Genomic DNA, 25,433 nt, shown 5'->3' on the forward strand with positions numbered 1-25,433 from the left:
AATATATCCACGGCTTCTATGGCCATTGGACGTTACAATTTTTTTTTTTAACTTAATACATAAAATAAACAAATATATTGGTGCAGGTTCGTTACAGGAGGTTGATGAGGTGTGTATTTGTGAGGAATTGGCAGAACTTGACGATATTGTCTGGTTTGGGGCTTAGTGATTCTGCTAGGTGATAAGATATCTGCTGTTTAATTCTCTCCATATTGTGTGCGTTACATTCGGTGATTATATGTTTGACTGTAAGAGGGACTCCACAGCATATGCAAATGAGGGGTCCTCTTTTTTTATTAAGTGTGCGTGTGTAAGACGTGTGTGTCCGATTCTGAGGCGGTTAATAGCTGTCTCGTATTTTCTTGGGGTGTTGACAGGAAAAGTCCAGGGTAGTATTGATCTTTTAATTTCATTAAGCTTCGTGGTCATATTGTTCCATTGTGTTTCCCATTGTTGACATGTATCCCTTTCGATGACCTTTTTTATATCGCTGTAAGAGAAGAGGTAGGAGTAGAGAATATTAGTATTTGTGTAAGCTTGTTTGGCGGCCTTGTCCGCACGTTCATTACCATCGATGCAACAGTGACCAGGAATCCATGAGTACGAAATGTTTTTGCCTGATAGATATGCTTTATAGTGGGCGTTATGAATTTTCCTGACTACTTCGGTAGAATTTTGGACATTTTTAAGACTAGTAAGAGTAGATAGTGAATCACTATAAATTGTGATATTGTTATTATTTATTTCTGAAATAGTGTATTTGATGGCTTTGAAAATAGCTAGAGCTTCAGCTGTATATATGGAGCATTTTTCCGAGAGTCTCCATTGGATCTGGTTGTCATCATGAATGATGGCCATACCAACTCTGCCCTCCGAGAGAGAAGCGTCGGTATATATTTGTGTATGAGTATGAGTTAGTGAGAGTTTTTCCTTGAATAGGTTTTTAAATGTGTTGGGGCATGTGAACTTTTTTGGAAATTGGTGCAGGTCTAGGTCAATATTCATTGAAAAAGACCAATGTGGACATAAAGGGGTTTCGGCCGGAATTATGTTTTCGAGATCGTATTTTGTGTATATATTATTAGAAGAGTATTTAGGATGATATGTGCTGTCTCGTGGCAGTCTTGACATTTTGGCTGCTTTTTTGGACGTTTGTTCTTCCCATCGTGTTGCTAGAGATGGAATGCCTGCTATTGCATGGATGCTAGGAATGGGGCTGGAGTGGAAGGCGCCGATGGATAGACGAATTCCCGTGTTGTGTATAGTCTCCAGTGAATTTAAATGAGAAACTTTGGCAGTGGACAATAAAGGAGCCCCATAATCCATTTTGGAAAGGATAAAGGCTTTGTGTATTTTCAAGAGGGTAGAAGATTGGGCGCCCCAAGAGGTGTGGGCCAGTATTTTTATTATGTTAAGTCTGGAGTTGATGGAATTTTTTAAGTTTTGGATATGTGGAATCCATGAGGCTTTGCTGTCGAATGTTATACCTAAAACTTTAACTCTAGGTTGATCTTGTATTGTACGGTCTCCGATGTTGATGGAGATTTTTTGTGATTTTATTTTTTGGTTGAAGATTAAGAGGTTAGTTTTGGATGAAGAAAAACGAAAGCCAGACAATTTAGACCAAGACATAAGCTTGTTAGTTGAATTTTGTATACATTTTTGAATAAGAGCAAAGTTTGTGCTACGGCAGAGCAGGGTGAAATCATCTGCAAATAGCATTGGTATACAATAAGGAATTCCTTGTCGCCACATTTGTAGATATTCGCGGTACCTTCGATTTCGTGAACATACCTACCCTCATCATCTATCTTCTTTCATTAAATGTCCCCTCTGAATTCTGTAATGTTTTGTCCGCTCTCTTCAATTTCAGAAAACTCGTTTTCTACTCTCCCTTCGGATCGTTAAATACTCGATCCACTTTCACTGGCCTTCCTCAGGGAAGCTGCCTTAGCCCAATTTTATTCAATGTTTATATGAGTATTGTTGAAAAGCATCTTTCTCAGTCCGGTCATAAATGTCTCATTTATGCTGATGATTTAGTTATATTCTCTTCTAATAAACATCTAAACCTCGCCATTCATAGTCTCAATTCTGCCCTGTTGGATCTAAATGATATCCTAATCAAAGTCTTTCGATGTTGCCCCTGATAAATGTAAATCGATCATTTTCACTCGTCGTAGGTATTTTAACGATCTTAATACATATCTTAACAATTGTGTTATCCCTTTCGTATACAGTATTACCTATTTAGGCATCACACTCGACTCCAAATTGCGTTGGATTCCACATATTTCATCTCTCACCGCTTTTGCCTCTCGATGGTCCAACTTCCTCTGATCTGTAACTGATACTTGGTGGGGCTCTCATCCTTCATGTCTATTATCCATATATTTGTCTATTATACGTTCCAAACTCAATTACGGTTGCTTCCTTTTTGGGTCGGCTTCCTTTTCTAATTGGAAAAAAATTAATTAACTCCAAACCTCATGCATCAGAAACATTATGGGTTACGTTAGTTCTACTTCTTGCCCTACTATGGAAGTTGAATCTACTTGCCCTCCATTTAATATCAAATGCCGCTGGCTTGCCGGAAAATTTCTCTTAAAATCATTATCCTATAGCGATCACCGTATTTTTGATACTTATTACTCACTGTATCTTAACTGGCGATATGTTTCTAAATCTACGCCTGTATAATCAATTATAGCTCATTCTATCTCAAATTTCCACCAATATATTATTAAATCTACTAAACTCCCTCTTTACGAGCAATCCAACGACTCCCTTATTTTTTCCCCTCAGATTCATTATGATAATCAATTTTTAGATCTATCATCCAATGATTTTAAATCTATGTCTTCTTCCTCGGTCAATGCAGCTGTTTCGAACTTTCTTAATGAACGCTTTTTTAACTTCACCACAATTTATACAGATGGATCAGTCTCCTCTCTCAGCTAGATATACGTTCAACATTCCTGATCTACAACTCTCTTTTACCAGTAACCTTCCTCCTACGTCTTCTTCCTTTACAGCTGAGTGCTATGTCATCACTGAAGCCTTAAAATTAATTCAAAATTTTCCCCCAAAAAATTACTTAATTGTCTCAGATTCTATGTCGTGCCTCCAAGCCTTAAATTCAAACCCATTTAACTCTCATTTGTCTCCACTTATCCTTCGCATTAAGTTCCTTATTTTTACCTTAAATCAAAAGAACTATAACATCAGCTTTCTTTGGGTTCCTAGTCACACAGGTATACATGGTAATGAAGTTGCAGACCATCTCACTAAATCTTCATCCAATCTCATCTTTCCTTTTTTTCCCCTACTCCCGCATTCAGACTTCACACCTTTGTTAAAACAACACTCTAACAACACTTGGCTCTCTCTCTGGAACAACCTACCTGCAGAATTCGCCTCAAGATACAGAAATATTACACCTAATATCCTAAAAAAAACCTGGTTTCACAACTTACACTTACATAGACCATATATTGTACAATTTAATAGGCTACGTATAGGAAATCACCTTTTACCCAGCCACTCCTTCAATCTTGGCCTTAATGATTCTCCATTCTGCACATTTTACCTAAATGAATGTATTTACAACTTATCCCATATTCTATTCGACTGCCCTGCCCTTCAAACCAAACGCATTATTCTAGTTAACATATTTAAAACTTTAATTCCCCTTTAATATCTACTACATACTAAACACAAAATCCACTACTGTCATTAAATTAGTAATTTCCTTCATATTGGATGCTGGCTTTATTATATAATATAAAAATGTTATGTATTATGTTGTATATTTATAATTTATAAATGTTGAGCGATCATAGTTTTATACTAATAGCTAATAAATAAAAAAAAAAAAAACCTTTTTATTTACTACATCGAATTAGTATATATATATTTTTTTTACTACTTAATTTTTATTTCCACAATCTGTTACATAAATTTTGAACAATAAGTGAAATTGATGAATTTGATAATTATGGTGTGAAGGACGGATTAAAGATACCTTCCAGTGAAGGCATTTTTACAGTTAAAAATGTAAAAAAAAAATGAGAAAAAAATGTTAACCAATAATATTAGGAGAGATAAATAGGAATAACAAAAGTAGATATAGAAAGAAGAACAAAGGGTATTAGATTAGTCTAGACTCTAAAATAATAGGTCCCTACACCATCGCCTTTTCGACCTTTTTTGTGGGTTGCCGAGTATATTTATAGACGCAAGTTCTTTGATTAAAGGATTTTTATGGTTTTGTAGGTTGAAGTTAAAACGTCTGTAGAAGGTCTTAGGTACATCGTTGACAGGAGATATGTCTAAGTCATTATATAATGTATGATTTGATACGTAGAAGGGTGCTTTGATTATAGTGCGGAGGACTTTGGACTGGAGAATTAGTATTTAAAATTGTATTTAGAATTAGTTTTCGTATGGAATTAGTAGACAATATGCTGCTATTTAGAATATTTAAGAGGGTTATTTATAACTTATTTTAAGAGGGCTTAACTTTAACCCTTCTCCACCATACATTAATTCGTCATTGATAAACTCAACCTTCAATATCTAGTTGTATTTCAAAGTATAAAAATAGCGGGTCTCTATTATATTCAGTTGAAGACCTTTTACATGATCGAATATCGGATTAAATACATCCAAATTTGACACTAATACAATTATCATATTTTTAAGCTTGAATAGTCCTTCTTGGCACCATTCACCTCGAGAAGAGAAAAAAATGTTTAGTTTCATATTATTATCGTACATCGAACTTTCGAAGTGAAGCATATTATTATCTATCCCTAATATAATTGCAATTATGTAGTACAAATTTTAATAACGAGAGTGCGCTTTTAATCAGTATCGCCAATAGTGCACATTTTTTTAATTTTACACTTCCCACTATTACTTGTATAAAAGTTGACTTAAAACTATCTTTGAGTCTGCAAAATAATAAGAGTATGCTGACTGCCCTATCCTAGTAAAGAAAGAAATGACGCCACTGGTATACACCTTAATCGATAATTATTAAATTCAACATATTAAACAAAATAAAAAAATCTAAGTAACCAAAAAATTAAAAATGTATATATTCAGTCTAAAAACGTTTTGACCCTTAAAAATGTGATTTTCAAACAGAAAGTGATTGAGTGGTATTTTAATTATGTAAAGCAATAATAATCACCAAAATTGGCAAGATCCACATTCATTTCAATAATTAAACAATGTTTTCATAAAATAAAGGATTTTTTGCATGGAAATAATAATAATAAATAAAAAATGTAATTATGACAAATAAAATTCTTCTTATTTTAAAACAACTATTATTTTAAATATAATTATACTTATAAAAACGTAATTTTTATTTTTAGAGTATGTTTTAAATTAAAGAAATTGGTTAGTTTATACTTTAAGAAAATATTAAGTAATTGACCTAGAATCAAAAATGTGTGGCAATTAACACTGGCCAGTAGTGACTTCAAATTAATATTAATAAAAATATATATACGGACGTTATGTATACAATACGTATGTTCAACTGTATTGCTCAAGGTCATTTATTTAATAAACATTTTCAAACACTGCTTCAGACTATTCAAATCCATATTAGTATATTATATATTATTTAAAATTACATTTTATGAAAATTGAAGTGACCGTTCTGAAAATATGATAAGCTCTCTAAGTATATATTTTAAATATCACGTTTTCCCATATTTTGTGTAAGTATGGATAAATAAATTGTATAGTATATAAATTCTCAAAATGCGTGGAGAAAGATTTATGAGGGAAACCAAACAACTTGTACTTATAATTTCAAGTTTTACAATGTAAACCAAAAGGGTAACTGCATAAAAATCGACAAATAAATTGCATATACCTTGGAAATATCTCATATATTTGGTTTTAATATAACATTGTTGATTTCTGTTTCTGAAATATTTGATATTATTGTGCTATATCACGCGTTTATTTCAATCGATTTGGGGAATAACAGTTTAAAATTATCGGTGCATATTACTTGCGTCCGAGATAATTATCAGTAGGTAATTTACGTCCCACCAAAAAAAGGTTCAAAAAAGGTCATAGCTATTTGCGTCCAAAAGTACCTTTTGAGACAGCCAAGTTGCGTCCCAGCACAAATAAGTCATAAATATAGCATAAAATAGGTATTACAAGTAATTAATCACATTTAAATAAATACAATTATACAAACTATTTACAGATCATGTAACAACATATTTATTATTATTAATAAAAACGGAGCAAATTGTCAAGTGTCAAAAAAATAGAAAATTAGATAAATAACCAAACTATAAATTACTTATTTAAAATAATTTTAGTTAAAATTTGAATGAAACGTTTTTTAAATATATAAAAGCAGAATTGGTTTTTCTTTGAATTTTTTATTTCATTATTTAAATAGTCGATTTTTTGGTATTTTTTCCCTTTAATCTTTTTTTTTTTTGGGTGTATTTACGCTATCCATTAACACATAAATACTAATTTGAAATGATTTTAAAACATTTATAAGTTGATGTATATTTGGATGGCTTGAGTAAAAAGATTAATTGAATTTGGAATGAAATGCTTCACATGTGATTGTTTTCATTGTACAATAAACGAACATTGTGCTCATATCTTGGAGAAAATTGAACATTTTCAGATATATAATTGTTTAATATGTAGTCAGTAAATTCTAAATATTTTGCTAGAACGATTGGAATGATTTCATAGACAAATACGTCAATTAACATTTCTGGAGGTCAAAATGGCAAACCAAAACAAATTCTAAGAAATAAACCTATTTCAGATTTATTTTTATATTCATTTGCAAATTCAATATTTTGAATTTTTTTTTTTTTTTGTACTTCATTTCAACCATTTTATGGTAACTGAACTTAATATATTCGTCAATTGTATAGAATTCTTTTTTCGCGCACAATTTGGAGCTAAACATTTTCTTCATTTTAAATTGTTAAAATTAAAATATAATAATAATTTTAATTCGACACCACAAACACTGTAGAACGGAAAGCGTGAACATGTACTGATAAATGTGTTAAAAAAAATAAAATACAAACTTCATTATAAAACCATAATATTCTTCGGTTCAATTAGAATCTGAAAGTGATGATGAAATATTTGTGTTTACAGGCGGGTAATTCACATGCGCAATAAAAATATAAAATTAAAGCGAACAATTTAAACTTAGAAATATTCAAATATTTACTAAATATTCTAGTAACTGTTAAATTGTACGGGTTGTGGGTGTATATTACCATTAAGAAACATGAAAAAGATAAAAGGGCTTCAGCAACCCCGGTTTTTTCATTGAAATTGCGCTCCTGCAATTTGGCTAAAAATTATAGGTATTTAACCATGGCAAAGCTTAATATTGTACAATGTACATATTTATACATTTTATGTAATCGTTATCGGCGTTATCGCATATTATCGACAGTATGCTGCAATGCTGTACGCGTTTCGATAAAAGTATATTTAATTTCATTATTTGTCGTAGACTCGTTAGAGAAGTGTCCATGTGCCTTCGTGTTTGTTGTGTCTTTTTAGTTTTTATTTAATACTGTTTTTAGTTAAAAATGCCGAAAATTGCTCCTAAAAAAAGAGACCTCGTAATGAGGTATGTGCGGGATTTTCTGGACGAAATGTTTCGTAGCGATTCAAATATTTTGTACTGTGATGCATGCGATAAAGCCGTTTCAACTACTCAGCGCTTTCAAGTTACACAACACATAGGAACCAGGCGTGGTTTTAGGACTACATTTTCGTATGGGCAATAGTAGATTTATAATTAGGTTTTAACTGTGAATTATATTCCTCATTTACTCCCCCTTCCCCACAACATTTTTTTAATAAAATATTTATCCTTAAAGCTTCCACAAACACCTTAACTATTAGCAGTAGATACATTATAGTGTATAGCTTAAAATAATAATAAAAGGTAGATAATAAAGATTTATAATATCTTTTATTTATAAAATAATAATAAATAAAATATTAAAAAAATAGAGTAATCCTTGATTTTGAACTAATTAAATACAATTCTTCTTCTTCTTCTTAGGCTTATAGCGATCCATTGAGGACCATCGCCACTTCTAAAATGCCTTTCCATCTCTTCCTATCTAATGCTGCTCCGACATCTAGCAATGGGTTGACTTTCTTTAGGTCTTTTTCTATTCTGTCCCACCATCTCTGCCGTGGTCTTTTCCCCGTCATTTTGCTTTCTGTGACTTTTTTAATTGTCGTGTCTTCGGCTTGCTAGACATGACCTGCCCATTCTAACCTCTTTCTGATTTGGAAATGTCCCATGGAAATGCTCGGCTTATTGTATAGGTATCACAGGTTTTCATTGTTTCTTCTTTCAAATCTTTCTAATTCATTATTGCATATTTCGAAATTTTTTCATTTTAAGAGCATTTTTAGTATTATTAGGTCATTTTGTTGGTTTTTAATGCTTACTAAACAAATTTAGTCAATTCAAAATAAAATTAAAAGACAAATTATTTTCTTGATATTTAAGTAGGTTTATCGGGTTTTTCCATACATATTGTCAATTTTTCATCAATTGTCAATCTATTTTTCGATTCAGTTTTTATCTTATCTTAATTTATTATTGACTATGGAACGTCACCAGTATTCGATCTAATAACAAATAATAGTTCGTATTACCTCGCAGATGTTATTCGTATTACATGTGTTTATGATTTTAATGTATTAAATAGTGTGTTAAATAATGCCCAAAATAAAATAATTATGTCATTTTTTCATTTTTTAGGTCATTTTTGTAGTAAAATGCATTTTTAAGGACATTTTTGGCTATTTTTTTAGAGCATATTTGTATGGTTTTAAGTGCATTTAAATCCGGGTCCTAGTTATAACAAACTATAAGATTATCAAACATGAACGTAGCTAAAATTTGAATCAGGGAGGGGCAAAAACATAAAATGATTAGTGTTAAACTCGTAATTCAAATTATCTACAGATAGAACATTGGATAACACATAAAACGATAAAACGATTATAAGTTTAGATATCACTCGGTCCCACTAAACTATTTTTAAAATTATATCTTATTTAATTTTTAATTTTAATGTAAAACTTACACATTTGGTATAAACAAATATAATTCAGTTTGAGGAGCAGGGGTAGGCAAATGCCCCCCCCCCCTGCCCCACCCTCGCTACACCCATGTTATCAAACCAAAATCAAGTTTTTATTTGTAAAGAAAAGTCGTAATAATAAGATATTTTATCTTTCCTACGTCGAGTCGGGATATTATTATGAGCCTGTAGCTTGTATTTTTCCGTAATTTCGTGTACATTTTTCAGATACTCTAATATACTATACTCTATATATATATATATATTATACTCTAATATAGTATTTGAATGTTTCAAAGTTTCAATTAGAAATAACCTAACATAACGATACGCTGTTGGTGCAGTGGCACTTCTATACATTGTTTTTTTTGAATATTTTTACATACATATTTAATTTTCTCCGCCGTGTAGGAACTAACATACGAACCTGGTTCTTACCGTGTAGGAACTAACATACGTATCTAGTTTTTACCGTGTAGGAACTAACATACGTACTTGGTTTTTACCATGTAGGAACTAACATACGTACTTAGATATTACTAGGGCAGAGGACTTGTAGCTTTAAAAATTCACCAAATATGCACTTAAATATACAGAATATGCTATTAAAATATGCATTTTAAAATTAATTTTTTTGAACAAAAAATAAGAATTTTTCAGTAGGTACTTATTACAATGAATACATTTTATTTATAACTTTATTTAATAACTTACATGTTACCATAGGCGTGTCCAGACTTCCATGACTGGGGAAGCCAGTTATAAAATTTAAATTTTTTACTTATTACAGCGATTTATAATCTATATATTTGTGACTTATTTTTGTTACGTGGAAAGTATTTAGCAGTTGGAATTTTTTTGCCCCGCCAAATCAAAGATTTTTCTGATCTTAAAATTGGTTTCCTATGCTATTACAACTATGAACTTATAAATAAGGCCTATTAGATATAGTGCCACTTCGTTATTTTTAATAAATATTTTATCAAATATACATCAACCTTCTCTATACACCTTATTACCTATAGTTATTTATCAGTTTGGTTAAACAAGTAACTTATTAAAATATTACAAATAATAAAATTCAATAAATTTAAAATTTAAGTTTACCTTCCACCTAAAATTACCTACTATTACTGTTTCAGCCACGGATATAGATACCTTATATATATCCGTGGTTTCACCATTATGAGCCAAGAGGCCAAGAACGTCGCTAGGGAGGCCAGTGCCCACCCTGCCACCCCCGTAGGCACGCCTACGCAAGTTACAATTAACTAATTGGGTTTATTTTATGGGTTTTCTTATCTGGATACTTAAGGCATTTTTTATAAGAAATACAGCGATTACTGAAATATGAATATGTCCGATGTCGGCGACAGGCGTCCCCGTGGCCCATATCAATATTTTGTGCGTTGAACAATATTATCTCTTCTGTCTATAAATAAAATTAATAACCCGACAATCAATCTAAACGACAACTCTCGAGAAGTGTTTTTAGTAAAACCATAGTAGGTCTGGGGAAAGTCAAAAACCATATTAATATTATGATCAAAATTTAAAATCATTTTAAATTCAACGTTATTTTGTTTGTATAAATAAATAAATAAATAGATAAAAACGTTGACGAAAAAATATTGATAAAATGATAATTTATTTAAAATATACATCCAAAAGTATAAAATGGAAAAAATATGCCCTGAAAACCAAAAAAACGCAAAATATGCATTTATATACAGAATAAAATTTTAAAACTAGCTTTGAGGAAGCATGAAACATATTTGTTTCGCACTCTACTATTTTTGTGGCTGTGCAAAAAAGAATATGCAAATTCTACAAGTCCTCTGCTCTAGTTATTATCTTGTAGGAACTAACAAACGTACCTGGTCTTAACCGTGGAGGAACTTACATATGTCCGAATCGCACGACAAAAATTTGACTTCATGCCACAGAAGGGCATCTGCCGACCATCATCGAGTTCCTGGGCGTTACTTAAGTCCAAATTTTGGGGTAGCAAAGTTTATTTTTAGAAAGTTAAAATTTTCTAAAATGTCTTTCAATACATTATCGAATGAATCTCCATCAGCTAAGTTATGTTTTCAAAAAATTCCACCAGATAGGACTCCTAATGATGGCGTCTAGTTCCCTATGCTATTTATTTCTCTATTTAGCAGAGCCCCACAGACATTCGATATGATGAATATGGACCCCAGTAACTGGGTCAACAAAGTTATTAGTGTGATTAACAGTACTGTGCAGTGGATATTTTAACTAACATACTGGGCGACATTAATGTCGCCCAGTGAACATTTTTTGTCGCCTAGTAGACTGTAATATTAATAACTGGACGATAACAATTTTTTGGTAGAAATATAAAAAAAACGATAACACATCAAGTAATAGTTAGAAATTTGGAATAATTATATTTATGTGTAATGCTATAAATTGCCAACATCACTATAAGTTGCCCATATACTGTCGAATATACACACCAGCGATCGGCTTCATTATCTATTTTCATTTATATTGTTTTGTGGGTATTGGACGACGTTATCACGGCGCCGTATCGCAGCTGTATGAAGCAATTTTTATTTTTTTAGTTTTTGTTACACATAATATAGATTCGTGGGTAATCAAATCAGCTATTCAAAAAAATATTTTATTAAATGATAAAACAGACACTGTACCAATTAATTTTCAAAACATATCAAACTATTGCTTCTATAAAAATAAATCAAATAATTCTTCCGTCTTATCCTCAAGTAGCTAGTAGATTTTTTAGAAGTCAATGGTTTAAATTATTTGATTGACTTGAATATTGTCCAGAAAAAAACGTCGCATTTTGTTTTCCATGCAGAATTTTTGGTAATAAAGAGACTAAAGAAATAACATTTTCTGTGATAAGATATTCAAACTGAAAAAAAAACATTAAATAAGGATAAGGAGTTTTATAAACACCAATCTTCTTCATCACACTATATTTGTGTAACAAAATTATTTGACAAACATAAAATGTTGTCAGCCGCCTTCTTAGTACAACAGTCTTTTACTAATTTATGTACCTGATTTCGCTGCGACAGATCTTGCGATCTATGCAGTTTTCTGCCGCAAATTGCGCAGATGATAAACAGGACCAGGATAACCAACTTATAAATATAGAATAATTTTGACACTAAATTTTACAAATTAATAATATATTATACAAAAAAAAATATAAATCAAACCAGTTGACAACTGACGTCACCACACTCCCCAGAACACCGTCACCCAGCACTTCTTGGTTGATCCGCCGCACCACAATAACAACCTCCGTACGACAACGGGAGCTTGGCAAGGAATACAGCCAAATCTTTTACTCTGACAATGTGATGACCAGGGAACGGACTTTGATGCAAAATACATTTTTTAGTGGGTAGAATAGGGCAATGCTTTCTAAGTGTATAATTTGATATATACATCAGAGAATTTAATAATGAAACTTTTATTTTGCATTTTTTAAACTTTTTCAGTTTTTAAAGCATTTTGACATTTTTAGAGCATTTTTCCATTTTTAGGTCATTTTTCATATATATTTGTTGCTTGGTATTATTAAATTTTAGTTATTTTTACGAAGATCGGCTGATTGTATCTATCTATACGGCTATACGCAATTCCCATCAAATAATCTCGATAACGTTACGATACGCAATATAAATCTAATTGGTGTCCGATTATTAGTAGGTACTCATAGAATCGTTAATCGTTAGTCGTGTTCGCTATCGTAATTCGAATAAGTGTGAAAGATGCCGAAAATTAAGCCGTCCGACCGTTGTCGTTTGCGTGCGTATGTACAAGAATTCAGTGAAAACAATAATTATTAATTAACATAAAACATTTTTCAGGCTAAATAAGAAGATAAGCGAGAAGACAAAAAAGTTTTTTTTTTATTGTATTATTGTATATATTTAAATATTTTTTTTATAAGATAATTTTTTTATAATGATGAATTTTTTATAAATATTAAATTTTAATAATATTATACACACACAAAACTGTTCAAAATTTTGTTTTTATCGAATTTAATAACATTTTTAATGTTTTTAGTGCATTTTTTTGATATTAAAGCATAAGGTCGTATTTTTTAAGGACATTTTTCTTATTTTTTAAGACATTAAAGTCCATTCCCTGGTGATGACTGTACGCAGCCCAAACCAACGTTATACTGGGAGGAAAGTTGCATCTGGTTGATCCGCACTACGTCCCAAACGTGCAACGATTGACGACACCCACATGGTTTGTCCGACACACCGGGAATATCCGCCGTCGGGCGATAAAACGACTGATCCGAAGGAAGATTACGCACGTAAGCAAAGCATGGCATAGATTACGTAAAGCGGAAAATAAGACACAAACTCGTGAAAAGTCGTATTGCAAAACGTGATATACACCTGGGGCCGAATGGTCGTTGACGATTGACAGCCGCAACAGCCGACCCAAACACAGGTGTAAGATCGACAGACGCCGTGGCGACACGCAGTCTCGCCAGCCGTCACAAGAACTGCGATCGGGGGGCGGGCAGCTTCTAGATAATTCTACGCCCGAAGCGCCATCGTGGAGACTGGTTGCCGCACTTTAATAGGCGCGAAAAAACTGGTGTCGCACGCGAACAGTACCAATTGAGTAAGCTTCTTCCTGGACGAGAAAAAATTATCACGTTTGATAGTCATATCACATATTACCCACACTTTACAGATGCTATTTTATAGGCATACATTTGGTCAACTTGTTACCGAAGTAATTTACTATACTTAGTACTCCCTACAATCCAGACGAATAGGTACAATGAAATTAACTTCTTGTGTATATGTTAGATATGAATCCCCTCCCTCTCACATACTAAGACTTCATTTTGGTATTTCTCAGCCCCAACGTTTACTATTAATCATCACGAAGTCCTAAAAACTTTTTTGTATTGAAAATAATATTTGGTAAAACTCGTAATTTAACCTTTTCGGAGAATGCGACCGAACCTTATAATGTATACAGCATACCCGTTATATACATATGCGAACGAGGTGCGGCGTGGCGGCAACGTCGATATCTATTACTCAGTTAAAACCGTTCGAGCCACACATAAATAACACATATCCTGCGATATTTCGTAAGCAGTACATAACAATAAGGCTATAATTACAGTTCGACGGAAAATGATTAGTTACATCAGTATGATCAATTGTTAAGACGGACGGTGAATGGTTCACGTGCACTCCGCATCGCTGTCTGTCAATAGAAAACAAAAACCGACGTACGAGATGGGTGTTTTATTTTTCCGAAAACCTTTTCGTATTCAGTTAAAAATGAGTAACACACATCGTTGTACACACCCAAGTCAACTAAGCTCGGTGGTAAGCCGTGCGCAGCAGTCTTCTCAAGGAATTCGGCGCTGCCGGGCATTATCTGATTTTCGAGGTCTCATGAAGCATGATCGTAGTGATGCGAGTGTCCTTCAACAAGATTCAAGGGACGATTGTACTTATGCTCTTCTCCCCCTTCCACCCGACACGGTCCCGACATATTGACGAAAAGCGGTGAGAAGCGCACACTTCTGGAGTTGTCGAAACACGCGTGCGGAAAAACGGACGAAATAATTGTGCCAATTAGCCGAAGTCCTCGACCCGGGGTCTAGAATTTTCAATTTAGTCTACGACGTTCTCCGCAGTTAAGGAAAAGTATGTACGTAAATCCCGAAAAAGTAACCACGTGCATCGTAGAAACTACATGAATTATTCTGTGTACGGTTACCCGCCCAAATTCTACGGTACGTTTTGTTCGCGTAAGTAACCGCTTTAGTAACTCCGTCTGTTCAGCGAATGAGATTTTATTGCGCCCTTTAAAATTTCGAAGTTCACACTGTCATACACTTTTTATGCTTCGTCGAGTGTCTCGTAATACACTAGATTCTAACCCTCGAGTTTCAACCAGTCAATGGTGTATGATCGCAACCGGATGGTGGGTAATATAATCGGTTACAGAATAATTATGTTTATATTCGTGTTGCTTTACAGCCAACGGTAGTGAATAAGGATACACAGCGATAACAATGTCACGCATTACGTATGGCGTTCGTACGACGCGAATACACCACGTACAGACACGATAACCGCCGAGTCGATGAACACACTTCCGACATACTTCGTACACGCATACTTCGCGTCACGCGTGCAGGACCGTCGGAAGACGTGCGTGCCCCCCTCCCCCCGGGGGGATATACCTGTTCGAGGTCACGTCTGCGCGAGTTGTTTTTGTTTTCGGCACCATGTCCTACCCACCTCTCACTGCATCCCATGATGGAGTGACGGGAGGGTGGGATTCGGATGAGACTGGAGCGGTGGTAATCTTTGAGGGCCGTTTCGGCGGCGCCGACGACGATGATGATGATGTCACGGTCGAGCGACTGCGAAGCACCGGTGTCGGCAGATGGCGCAGGACGCGGTTCGACCGTCGCTCCGCATGCGACCGACGACAACAGCAGCCAGTGTGTGTACAAACAAATCGCTGCGCGGTAACCGCTTCTCCCGAAGCAACACACACACACACACACGAGTCTCCGCGTTCCTTGAGCCGAGCGGTGGGAGCGACGCCGCGCAAGCGATACGCGCCGCTGTTATTTGGCGTCTGTTGTCGCACGCCCGTCATTCCGCGCCCGTACGTCTGCTCTCGCCCACCGTGTCACTCCGTCCGCAACACGACGATTGTTCGGTACCGGTATTCAGAGAACGTCGCGCCGCAAACCGGTCCGATTAGGCGGGCCATTCCGAACGCATTTGTTGCAGCGACAAGAACACGTATCGCGTAAGTGTTTGCACCGTTTTCTACGCAACTTCGGACCATTGCCGCCACCGTGGGTGTTCCCCGTACCGGATGTTCAGCCCATTCTTTTTCGTGCGTAACGGGTTCGAAACCGTGGCACCCGTTTGACGGCGCGAGATTTTGATGACAGATCGGCGTGGGGACATCGGTCAGGCGGTGGCGGTCCTCCCTTCGACTGCGGTCTCGCGCCATTGATCGGATACTGGCGCCGATCCGCACAGTAGTACCGTCATCCTCCCCCCTGTGTCGCCAACACAACGCCTGGGCTGTTGCGCGTAAATCCTTACGCGACCTTAGATCTAATAAAACACGGTTATATTTTTTTTTACCCGACTCGCGTTCCCCCCCTCCTTTCCGTTCCATATCGTTCGATTCGTTCACTCGTCGGCCGTACGATCGTTGTTATTCGAACGGTCAAACACGCACTTTCTACTGGACTTTCTATTTCTGTACGTGTTGGTTTTTTTTCCTTTCGCTCTCGCGGGCCCAAAGTCATTCTGGGACCACGGTTCAAAACCGGTCGCAACCGTTGCAAAATATCGATTTCCCCGCGGGTCGCTCTACAAGTGTTTTGCCTCGCGTCCGTCCGATTATAAATAACTAATTTTTCGCCTCGTGAACACCGCGTGTTCCTAATTCCGTGAGTTTGATTTTTCTCTGGGTCTTCTCGTCATTCGACTTCATCCCTGGTGGACGTAAACGGTTTTTTATCGGCCCCATCGTTCCCCCCCCCTTTACACCCCTTTCTCCCAATGCAACTATTCCGACTTGCGTTTCCGTTTTCGCGCGAAAAACGATTAAATTTTTTTTCGTCCAACTTTCTCTACTGTTACATTTTTTACAATCCGTTTGTGTGAACCGGCTTAGCTGACGTGGGATGCACATATTATATTTTTCGAAGATTTAGTTATTTTTAACCGCTTGTCCTGAATATGATTATCATTTAAATACATAATATGTGTATATATATATTACAAGGCATATTCGTATATAGTTTTTATGCTACCATCGAATTTTTCCGACTATTTATTTCGTCATTTTGAATCGTCGAAAACATAATTCTCATGATGTAGCATCAAATATTTCATTTAAATTTAATCTATTATGATTGCTGATACTTAAATTAGGTTGATAATATTATATACCTACCACAGTTATAAAAGTTATATTAAAAGTTATAAAATAAATAATAACTATCATAAATCAGACAATGTTATCAATTTATCTTGCATGTCAATATGTCATTTTAAATAAAAAATTGGCTATTATTTATGTTTTGAATAACGATTAGATTATGAACTGAGTATTTATGTGATTTTTAACTACCTGATATAATGTATATCGTTTCTTATGCTACACATTTTCTAGTATATTTAAATATTTAATTGACAAAGACATTATTGTCATTAGACTGAGCAATTTACTCAATTTATAATTATTTAAATTATATGTTTGGTGTTCAGAGCATGAATGGTGTTTGTATTCAAATCCCTACAATTTTTTTAGATTTTAAATTAAGCGAGGAATATTTTTATATTTTAATATTTAAATTACTCCTGAGTTTAATAATAGTATAATATCTCTTAAAACTAGAAATAGGTAGACCAAACAATGCTGTCAAGTAGACAGTATATGAATAATATGCTTCGTTATGACTAAACATGATTTGAATTAATATAGAATTATGACAAAATTAAATGTATGTATTATATATAAATATAATTTTATTATTATATTTTTAAATTTGAAAACATAAGATAACTTGAACTATATTTTTATTGGAGTTTAAAAATCATAATACCTAAATTTTTAAAATTAGTCTTTATTTTCTTTTACAACTATTAAGTATGTATTTTATTTTGTTATGTGGAAATCATTAGGAATAGTATCTAATTTCATGTGTTTATGTTTAGTTCCAATGTTTAACAATTAAAAAAGATGTATTTCATGTGATATTTAAGTATTTTTATTGTGTTGAATGAAACAATCACTAAGTTGGTATACATCTATGCTTTTTTTCAAAATAGTTAACTATTAATATTGTTAATTAATTCATCATAGTTAAAATTGATATATCTATTGGTACATGACAAACACAACTGTCCTTTAATCAACTGATATATGTATATAGTATAGCGAAGACAGTAATACAGAGTTCAAAGTGCTTTCACATTTCCATGTCCCCCATTCAAAATGCCATGTTTCATTATCTTATATTTAATAAATATTTTATTAAAAAACAATCGGTATGATTATATTAAGGTTATATTTCTAAGATAAAGTGTGATTCATTAAAAAAAATTCATCTTTTTTATAGTTCTATTTATTTAAAAAATAATTAACTATAAAACATAAGGTCTATAAATATGAAATATTTTCATTAGTGACACAACATTATTGTAATATGTTTAAGTTCTTAATTAGTTATTATTTTTTATTGTTTCAGTTCAATATGGGAGAATGCTTTAGCTGTTTTAGTTCTTCTGATAGGGTTGAACCCTTATCACCCGATGCAAAGGTATGTATTTTATGATTAAAACCTTCAAAGTGTATATTATGTGTTATACACCTTGTACATATCTACTTATACTATGGTAAAATGTAAACTTTATTTCTATTCATAATATGGTTTATGTGAAAATATAAGCATATAGATTTTTTTTTTATTATATTAATCATAAATTGTAGAATTTGACAAAAATTTAAATTAATAGTTTTATTTTAAAATGATTTTGGTATGCAATGTACCATGATTTTTTTTTACAAACTTAATAGTTAATTTAAAATTAAAATTTAGCTATTCTGTTGTGTAAATTTCATTATTCTAGAATTATATGTGTGCACCAAGAGTGACTTAAAAATAGAATAATAAAATTAAATAATTTATTGGTAAGTATTGAAAACTTCTAATTTTTGATTATAATTTATATTGAGTAATGGTTTTTGACATTTTTTTAGTCAAACAAAACTTTTCATTGCGATTTATATTTTGGCAGTAAATTCTTGATCATGTCTTGATTAATTTTATATTACCATTACATTACTTTCATTTTTAACTAAATAATTATTTGACTATTTTAATATACACATAATTTGCGTTTTGAATTATTTGCTTAAAATTTGTTTTTATAATTTATTATATTATGTGGATATAAAACTAACAAATTTGAATAGGCCAATTTCAAAGGTCCTGTTAAAGGCAGATCTTGTACAGATACATCGTTTTTGGTTCTCTTTCTATTTGTACTATTATCTCTAGTAAGTATTTATTTTTCAGGTATTTAAAAATTAACATTTAAAATTTATAAAATTCTGATGATTTTTTTAGTTTGGATTAGTTGTATATTGCACTATGAATGGTAATGTAAATCGTCTTTTCTATGGTTTTGATCAATGTGGCGATGTTTGTGGATTTAAAAATGAAAAAAATCCGGATTCAAAATTTTGTGCTGGTAAAGATATGACAAATAAACCGTAAGTTAAATAATAATATAAGTTCATAAAAAATTTAAATTAATAAGTATCAATTTTTAGATTCTTAAAAATTGAGGCTCCTATTTATAAAGCAGCCGATTTAAAATATGTTAAACGAGAATGTGTGGAAAGTTGTTCTGATTTCAAGGATTAGTATGTATTATGTATTAATTATTTTTTCTAGATTATGTATGATATTTTAGTGATAAAATTATATTTATATTTTATGATTAAATATTAATGCTAGATTTATAACTTTAGCAAAGAATTTTTACATCGTTGTGTAAAAGAAGGCAATGAAACTGTAATAAACAATGTATTGAAAAATTCTAGTATTGGCAGTCTTTTTCAAGTAATTATGTTAAAATAATTAATATTAAATATGTTGTACTTAAATTTATTTTAAAATTTTCAATTATCTTCAATAGTTATAAATTAATTATTATAAATAAAAAATATTTTTTATAGGAAATTACTCAAGATTTACAACACACCAAATGGGATATAATATATCTTTGCATATTTGCTTTTAGTAAGATATTTTACATTTTTATACATATTTATGCTTTATTTTAAAAATAATTTAACATTTTTGATGAAAAAATATTAAAAATTGTGAATGATATTTAATGTTGGTGAATGACAAAATATTTAATTATAATCTTGTATATTATAAATATAATAAAATTAAAATATCCATTTATTGTGGATTTTTACATTATATATACAAAGTTTATTTTTAATTTTTTTGTATTGTTAAATTTTTTCATAAGTCTTCAGGTTAAGAAACTATATCTACATTGAATATATTTTATTATTTTATATCCAAATGTGAAACTAGATTTTATCTAAAATGTAATTGTTTGATTTGTATATAACAAAATGTTCAGGAAATAATTATCTTATATGATAAATATTTAAAAACCTTAAGCTAATTTTATTTTTATACTCTTAGTAGAATCAGCCTATTCAATTGTAATTACAGACTTCTATAGTTTAAAGAAGAAAGAAAAATTAAAATTTTATAATATTTATTTTTTTATGTTGAGAAATAATTTTTGGTTCATAGTTAGATATGGATTTTCCATTATTTATATTTATTTTATTAATTATTATGATATTGAGATATATATTTTTGTAAATGCTCTTAATTTATAATATGTTTATAAATTCATATTATATATTTTAATTATTACTTTCAGTTACGTCACTTGTCATTGTTTTTTTGATAAGATTTGTAGCAGCTTTTGTGGTTTGGTTTGTACTTATTGGTGTTGTTTTGGTCAGTTTTTCAGCATCTATTTTCTTATGGTAATATTTGTATATTAATCAATTAAAAACACTTAATAAAATTATTATAATGGATTTAACTTGGCCATGTTATTGTTTAGGTATACTTGGAAACAAAAGTCAAATCTTGAAATTAAAGATCAAGTTGAACAAACGGATGTAAATACGTATTTTGCATTTGCATTGATTGCCACAATATCCACAGTATGTAAATTATTTGGTTAAAAGTTTTTTTTTTGTTTTTAGTTAAAATATTTTTTTATTCTAGGTAATTATTTTGTTAATTATCGTGGCTATGAGAAGTCGTATTGCCCTTGTCGTTCAATTATTTAAAGAATCTGGTAAAGCTATACAAAGTATGCCAATGTTACTTATACAACCGATGGTGGTAAGTTAACATTTCAATAAATACTTATTTTGTGATTCATATTGATGAAACTAGTGTTTTGTATTTTATTTTTTTTCAGACATTTTTCTTCCTTTGCTTAGCTATTATTATTTGGAGTTATTTTGCTGTACTCATTCAATCATCTGGAACTCTTGCACTTGTTCCTAATAGCCACAATGCCTACTATAAAAAAGATCAGTTGATGAAGTTTGCTAGAGTTTATAATATTTTGGTTTTATTATGGGTTATTGAATTTATTATTGGATGTCAGCATATGATAATAGCTGGTTCGGTTGCTACATGGTTTTTTTCCAGAAACAAAGACAATGTGTCATCACCGATTTCAACATCTGTTGGTTATTTATTTAACTACCATTTAGGTTCTGTAGCATTGGGATCGTTTATCATAACAATTTTCCAAATTATAAATGCTATTTTAAATTACATTGATGAAACATTAAAGGACTCTGAAAATGAAGTAGCACGTGCATTTTACAAAGCATTTAAATGTTTGTTCCAATGTCTACAGCAGTTTTTACAATATTTGACAAGGAATGCTTACATTGAAATTGGTATGAAATATTAATTTTTTTTACTTGATATTGTTTTGATTATATAATCAATAAATAAAATTAAAAAATGTTAATTAAAACTCTTAATCAAATGTACATTATTTGGCACTTGTGAAGGTTATGTTAAAAATTTTCAAAGATAATATATAGCAGCGATTCTTAACCTTTTGTAGATCATGGATCCCTAATGAAAGATTTTTAAAAATTGCGGACCCTCTTACCAAATTTTTTTTTACAAAATAACTTGTGCTATTGAAACTAAAATTATAATTATTTTATTTAATACATTTTATTAGTATACATAACAAGACATACATATTTATATTTATTTTATTACACTTAATTTTTCAGTTAATTTAAATTTAATTATTTGAGTTTTAATTTTTTATTTTATATTCTTAAAATTTAATTTTTATTTACTTAATGCGATGGTTGAGGTTATACTTGAAACACAAGTTTTTGAACAATATATAAAGATAAGATCTATCTATTTTATAGTAAAAAATATATGAAAAAATCAAGTAAAATAATATTCTAACAATATTGTAATAATGCACTCATGTTTCATATTGACGTATGTTATGTTATGGCTACCAGGGACCCCTAGAGGGCAGCGGACCACAGGTTAAGAACTGCTGATATATAGAATAAAAATAAATACTGGTAAATTTAAAAATATATTTTCAATAATTTTGTCATTACAGCTAATCATATTTTTAAATGAATTTGTGTTACAAACAAGATGTAAGCTTATAGTTTTTGATTTAATTTATAAATTTCTTGGTCATTTGTATCATACACCAATTTATGTTGAGGTCTTAAAGAGAGATAATTTGTTTTTCTATTATAATTATATTAATCAACTATGGTATTTGACATATGGCATGAGTCAAATGAGATAGAGGCCTACTTATAATTTTTAATATGTACTGTTATTTTTTGTTTACACAAATATAGTAAATCATAAATTTAGTTTTAATAAATTTAATTGTTATTGACACTTTATTAAAATTGCAAATAAAAATTATAATATTCCTAAAAAGCTTTGTAAATGCTGAATATTCCTCAGTATGTTTTAGTGTGAGTGTATGTTTAAAATAGAAAAAAATCTTGATTTCTTGAATTTTAAAAATATCTATAATTTACTTCTAGCTATTTATGGAGACAACTTCTGTAGATCAGGACAACAAGCATTCAAAATGATTACTTCAAATGTCCTTCGTGTTGCTGCCATTAATTCTGTTGGAGATTTTGTGCTGTTCTTAGGAAAAGTATTAGTAGTTACATCAACTGTATTACTTGGTTTTAAAATGCTTGAGGTATATTTAATAAATTAACATTAAAAAATTGTTGATAGATTAATGATAATGTTGTTTTAATGTTAAATTAACATTTTAATCAAAACTTTAACAACAAATATAAATTAAAATTTAACATTTTTTTTTTTTTTTATGATTTATGATTAAATTGTCATTGTTCTTAAAAATTGGCTTTTTTTTGTTTAAATTACTTATATTTAAATTTGTTACAGACTAAACCTGGAGTTCTTCATTTGTGGGTTCCATTATCTATTGCTGGCCTTTTCGCATATTTTGTTGCTCATTGTTTTATTTCTGTGTATGAGGTGGGTTATATTAATATTTTTCTTTATCATTACACCAATACTAAATAATCCCGACAACATTTCTAGATGGTGATTGACACAATATTTATGTGTTTCTGTGAAGATTGCAATTTAAATGATGGTGTCACTCAAGAATACTACATGAGTAAAGAACTAATGGTAAGTAAAAATTATTAAAACTTCTAAACATTTTATATCATATACTTATAAATTGTACCTTGATTTGAAAAAGGAATTTGTTGAGAGCAGTCAAAAAGTGTTAAGAGTTGGTGATGGAGCTACAAATTAATTTCATTATATAAAGAATCTATTATTGCATTATTCATTACACAACAAAGAAATGTACAATATTTTTTTTTTTTGGTTAAATGTCTATTAAGTTATTGACTATTTTATATTATATTTATTGCCATTATTAAGTATGATTTAATTTTATATTTATTCTATTGTAATTAAAGGACCAATATGTTGGCAAAGAAATAATAAAGCTATATATTTTTATTTTAACATTCTGTATTATAATTTATCTATATCTGTTTTGAATGGACTTATTTTTATAACTATGTCATAGAAATAATTTTATATAATATATGATAATTAATAAAAGTTTAATACATAGAAAATATCCAACTCAAATTCATTGTTTTGGGCTACTTGGTAATATTTTATTATATTATCCTTTAAAGATAATTCATTATAAATATTGTAAAATTTCATTATAGTGATAGACTCTATGAAAAAATTCTTATAATATATGTATGCTTAATTATACTATTATCTAACGTCCTATTAATCTATATTTTAATAACTTTTATACCTGTTTAATATTACCAAAGAAAAATATGTTGTTTAATTTAGTTTATGACAGATATTTGACTAAGACATTTTTTATGATTTGAAATGAATAAGTCATCTATCAGTATTTGAAGTAATTAAAAAAAAAAAATGCCAAGAATTATATTTATTATTATATTCTATTTAAACCTGAATTGTGAATTCCTTAATTTTCAAACGTTCTATGTAATCGGAACACTTTGTTAACATTTATCCATTGTATTATAATATGCTTTTTATTATGAAATTTATTTTTATATCTATTTTTTTTATATTTACATAATGTATAGAATAAGAATTATATTATTTCATACTATATATTCTTTAAGTTGAAGTAAAGTCAATAAATACTCAATAATTAATTGGTTGTATATTGGCTTATAATTTTGTCCTGCCAATGACTTCGTTATCTTATGTTTGTAACTGAAAACTATTTTAAATGACCATCTGCAAATGCTTAATTAATTAACTATAATATTAAATTATACTAACAAACCAAAATAAATATTTTAATTTTATATGTATATAAAAAATAACAAGTTATAGTTATCACCAAGGCTTGGAAGTTGTAGCACTAAAAATGTTACTTTTTAGCTCTTAAAAACTCTAAAATATGCGCTAGGAATAGCAAGAAAAATCAAAAATATGCATTTAACTTGAAAAAATTATAAATTTATTAGAAAAAAAATAAAATGTAATTACACAAATTGTTGAGCTCATAGATACAGTCTGGACTGATTAAATTATAAACTGTTAACAATAATGATAAATTACTTAAATATATTTGTAAATATGTACTTATTGAATTATTTAATATATTTACGTTGGAAATTATCCCCGATTATAAAAGTGTTTGATAATCTAATACAGTGGCGGCTCGTGCTATGAGACACACGGGCACGTGCTCCACCTATAAAATTGAAAGGAAGAAGAAAAATGTATTTAAAATAGAATAGCTATTGATATTTCTTTTAACCATCATAATATAGTTGGTTAGGTACGGTCATTAGGCAGCGAGCACAAATTCGTTGTGCCCCGATGGCCTGATCAACAGTGATAGATTTCCCCTAGTTTTTGATAAGAATTAATTCTATCTACATATTATTACTGACATAAAACATAGATAAATCATTATAATTTATAAGTAGGTATTTAAATATAAAAAAAAAATACAAAAGTATTAAGTAGCATACCCGTATACAGGTAGTGGCGTATTTGAGAGGGGCGATGGGGGTAATTGCCCCCCCCCCCCCCCCCCCCCCCCCCCCCCC

The 25,433-nt window shown here is 30.9% G+C and overlaps 2 protein-coding genes and 1 pseudogene across 2 annotated transcripts; 2 read left to right on the forward strand and 1 right to left on the reverse strand.

Annotated features, from left to right (window-relative positions):
• Window positions 1–234: 234 nt before the first annotated feature.
• LOC112690912 lies at window positions 235–1,755 on the reverse strand. The gene has a single exon (XM_025565018.1). It carries the CDS (start codon window positions 1,753–1,755, stop codon window positions 235–237), a length of 1,521 nt encoding a protein of 506 aa, XP_025420803.1.
• A 221-nt stretch (window positions 1,756–1,976) lies between these two features.
• Window positions 1,977–7,817, forward strand: LOC112690913 (annotated as a pseudogene).
• Window positions 7,818–15,871: 8,054 nt separating this feature from the next.
• On the forward strand, window positions 15,872–23,837 carry LOC112690916 (choline transporter-like protein 1). The gene is made up of 15 exons (XM_025565020.1): window positions 15,872–15,962; window positions 18,427–18,498; window positions 19,155–19,238; window positions 19,309–19,454; window positions 19,515–19,607; window positions 19,716–19,806; window positions 19,923–19,986; window positions 20,657–20,765; window positions 20,846–20,948; window positions 21,013–21,132; window positions 21,212–21,704; window positions 22,857–23,023; window positions 23,236–23,328; window positions 23,395–23,487; window positions 23,561–23,837. The coding sequence occupies exons 2-15, from the start codon at window positions 18,433–18,435 to the stop codon at window positions 23,615–23,617; spliced, it is 1,779 nt and encodes a 592-aa protein (XP_025420805.1). The 5' UTR covers window positions 15,872–15,962; window positions 18,427–18,432; the 3' UTR covers window positions 23,618–23,837.
• The last annotated feature ends 1,596 nt before the right edge of the window (window positions 23,838–25,433 follow it).

This window comes from Sipha flava, unplaced genomic scaffold, assembly GCF_003268045.1.
Source record: "Sipha flava isolate LNK unplaced genomic scaffold, YSA_version1 528_pilon_pilon, whole genome shotgun sequence".
In the NCBI taxonomy this organism is placed as follows: Eukaryota; Metazoa; Arthropoda; class Insecta; order Hemiptera; family Aphididae; genus Sipha; species Sipha flava.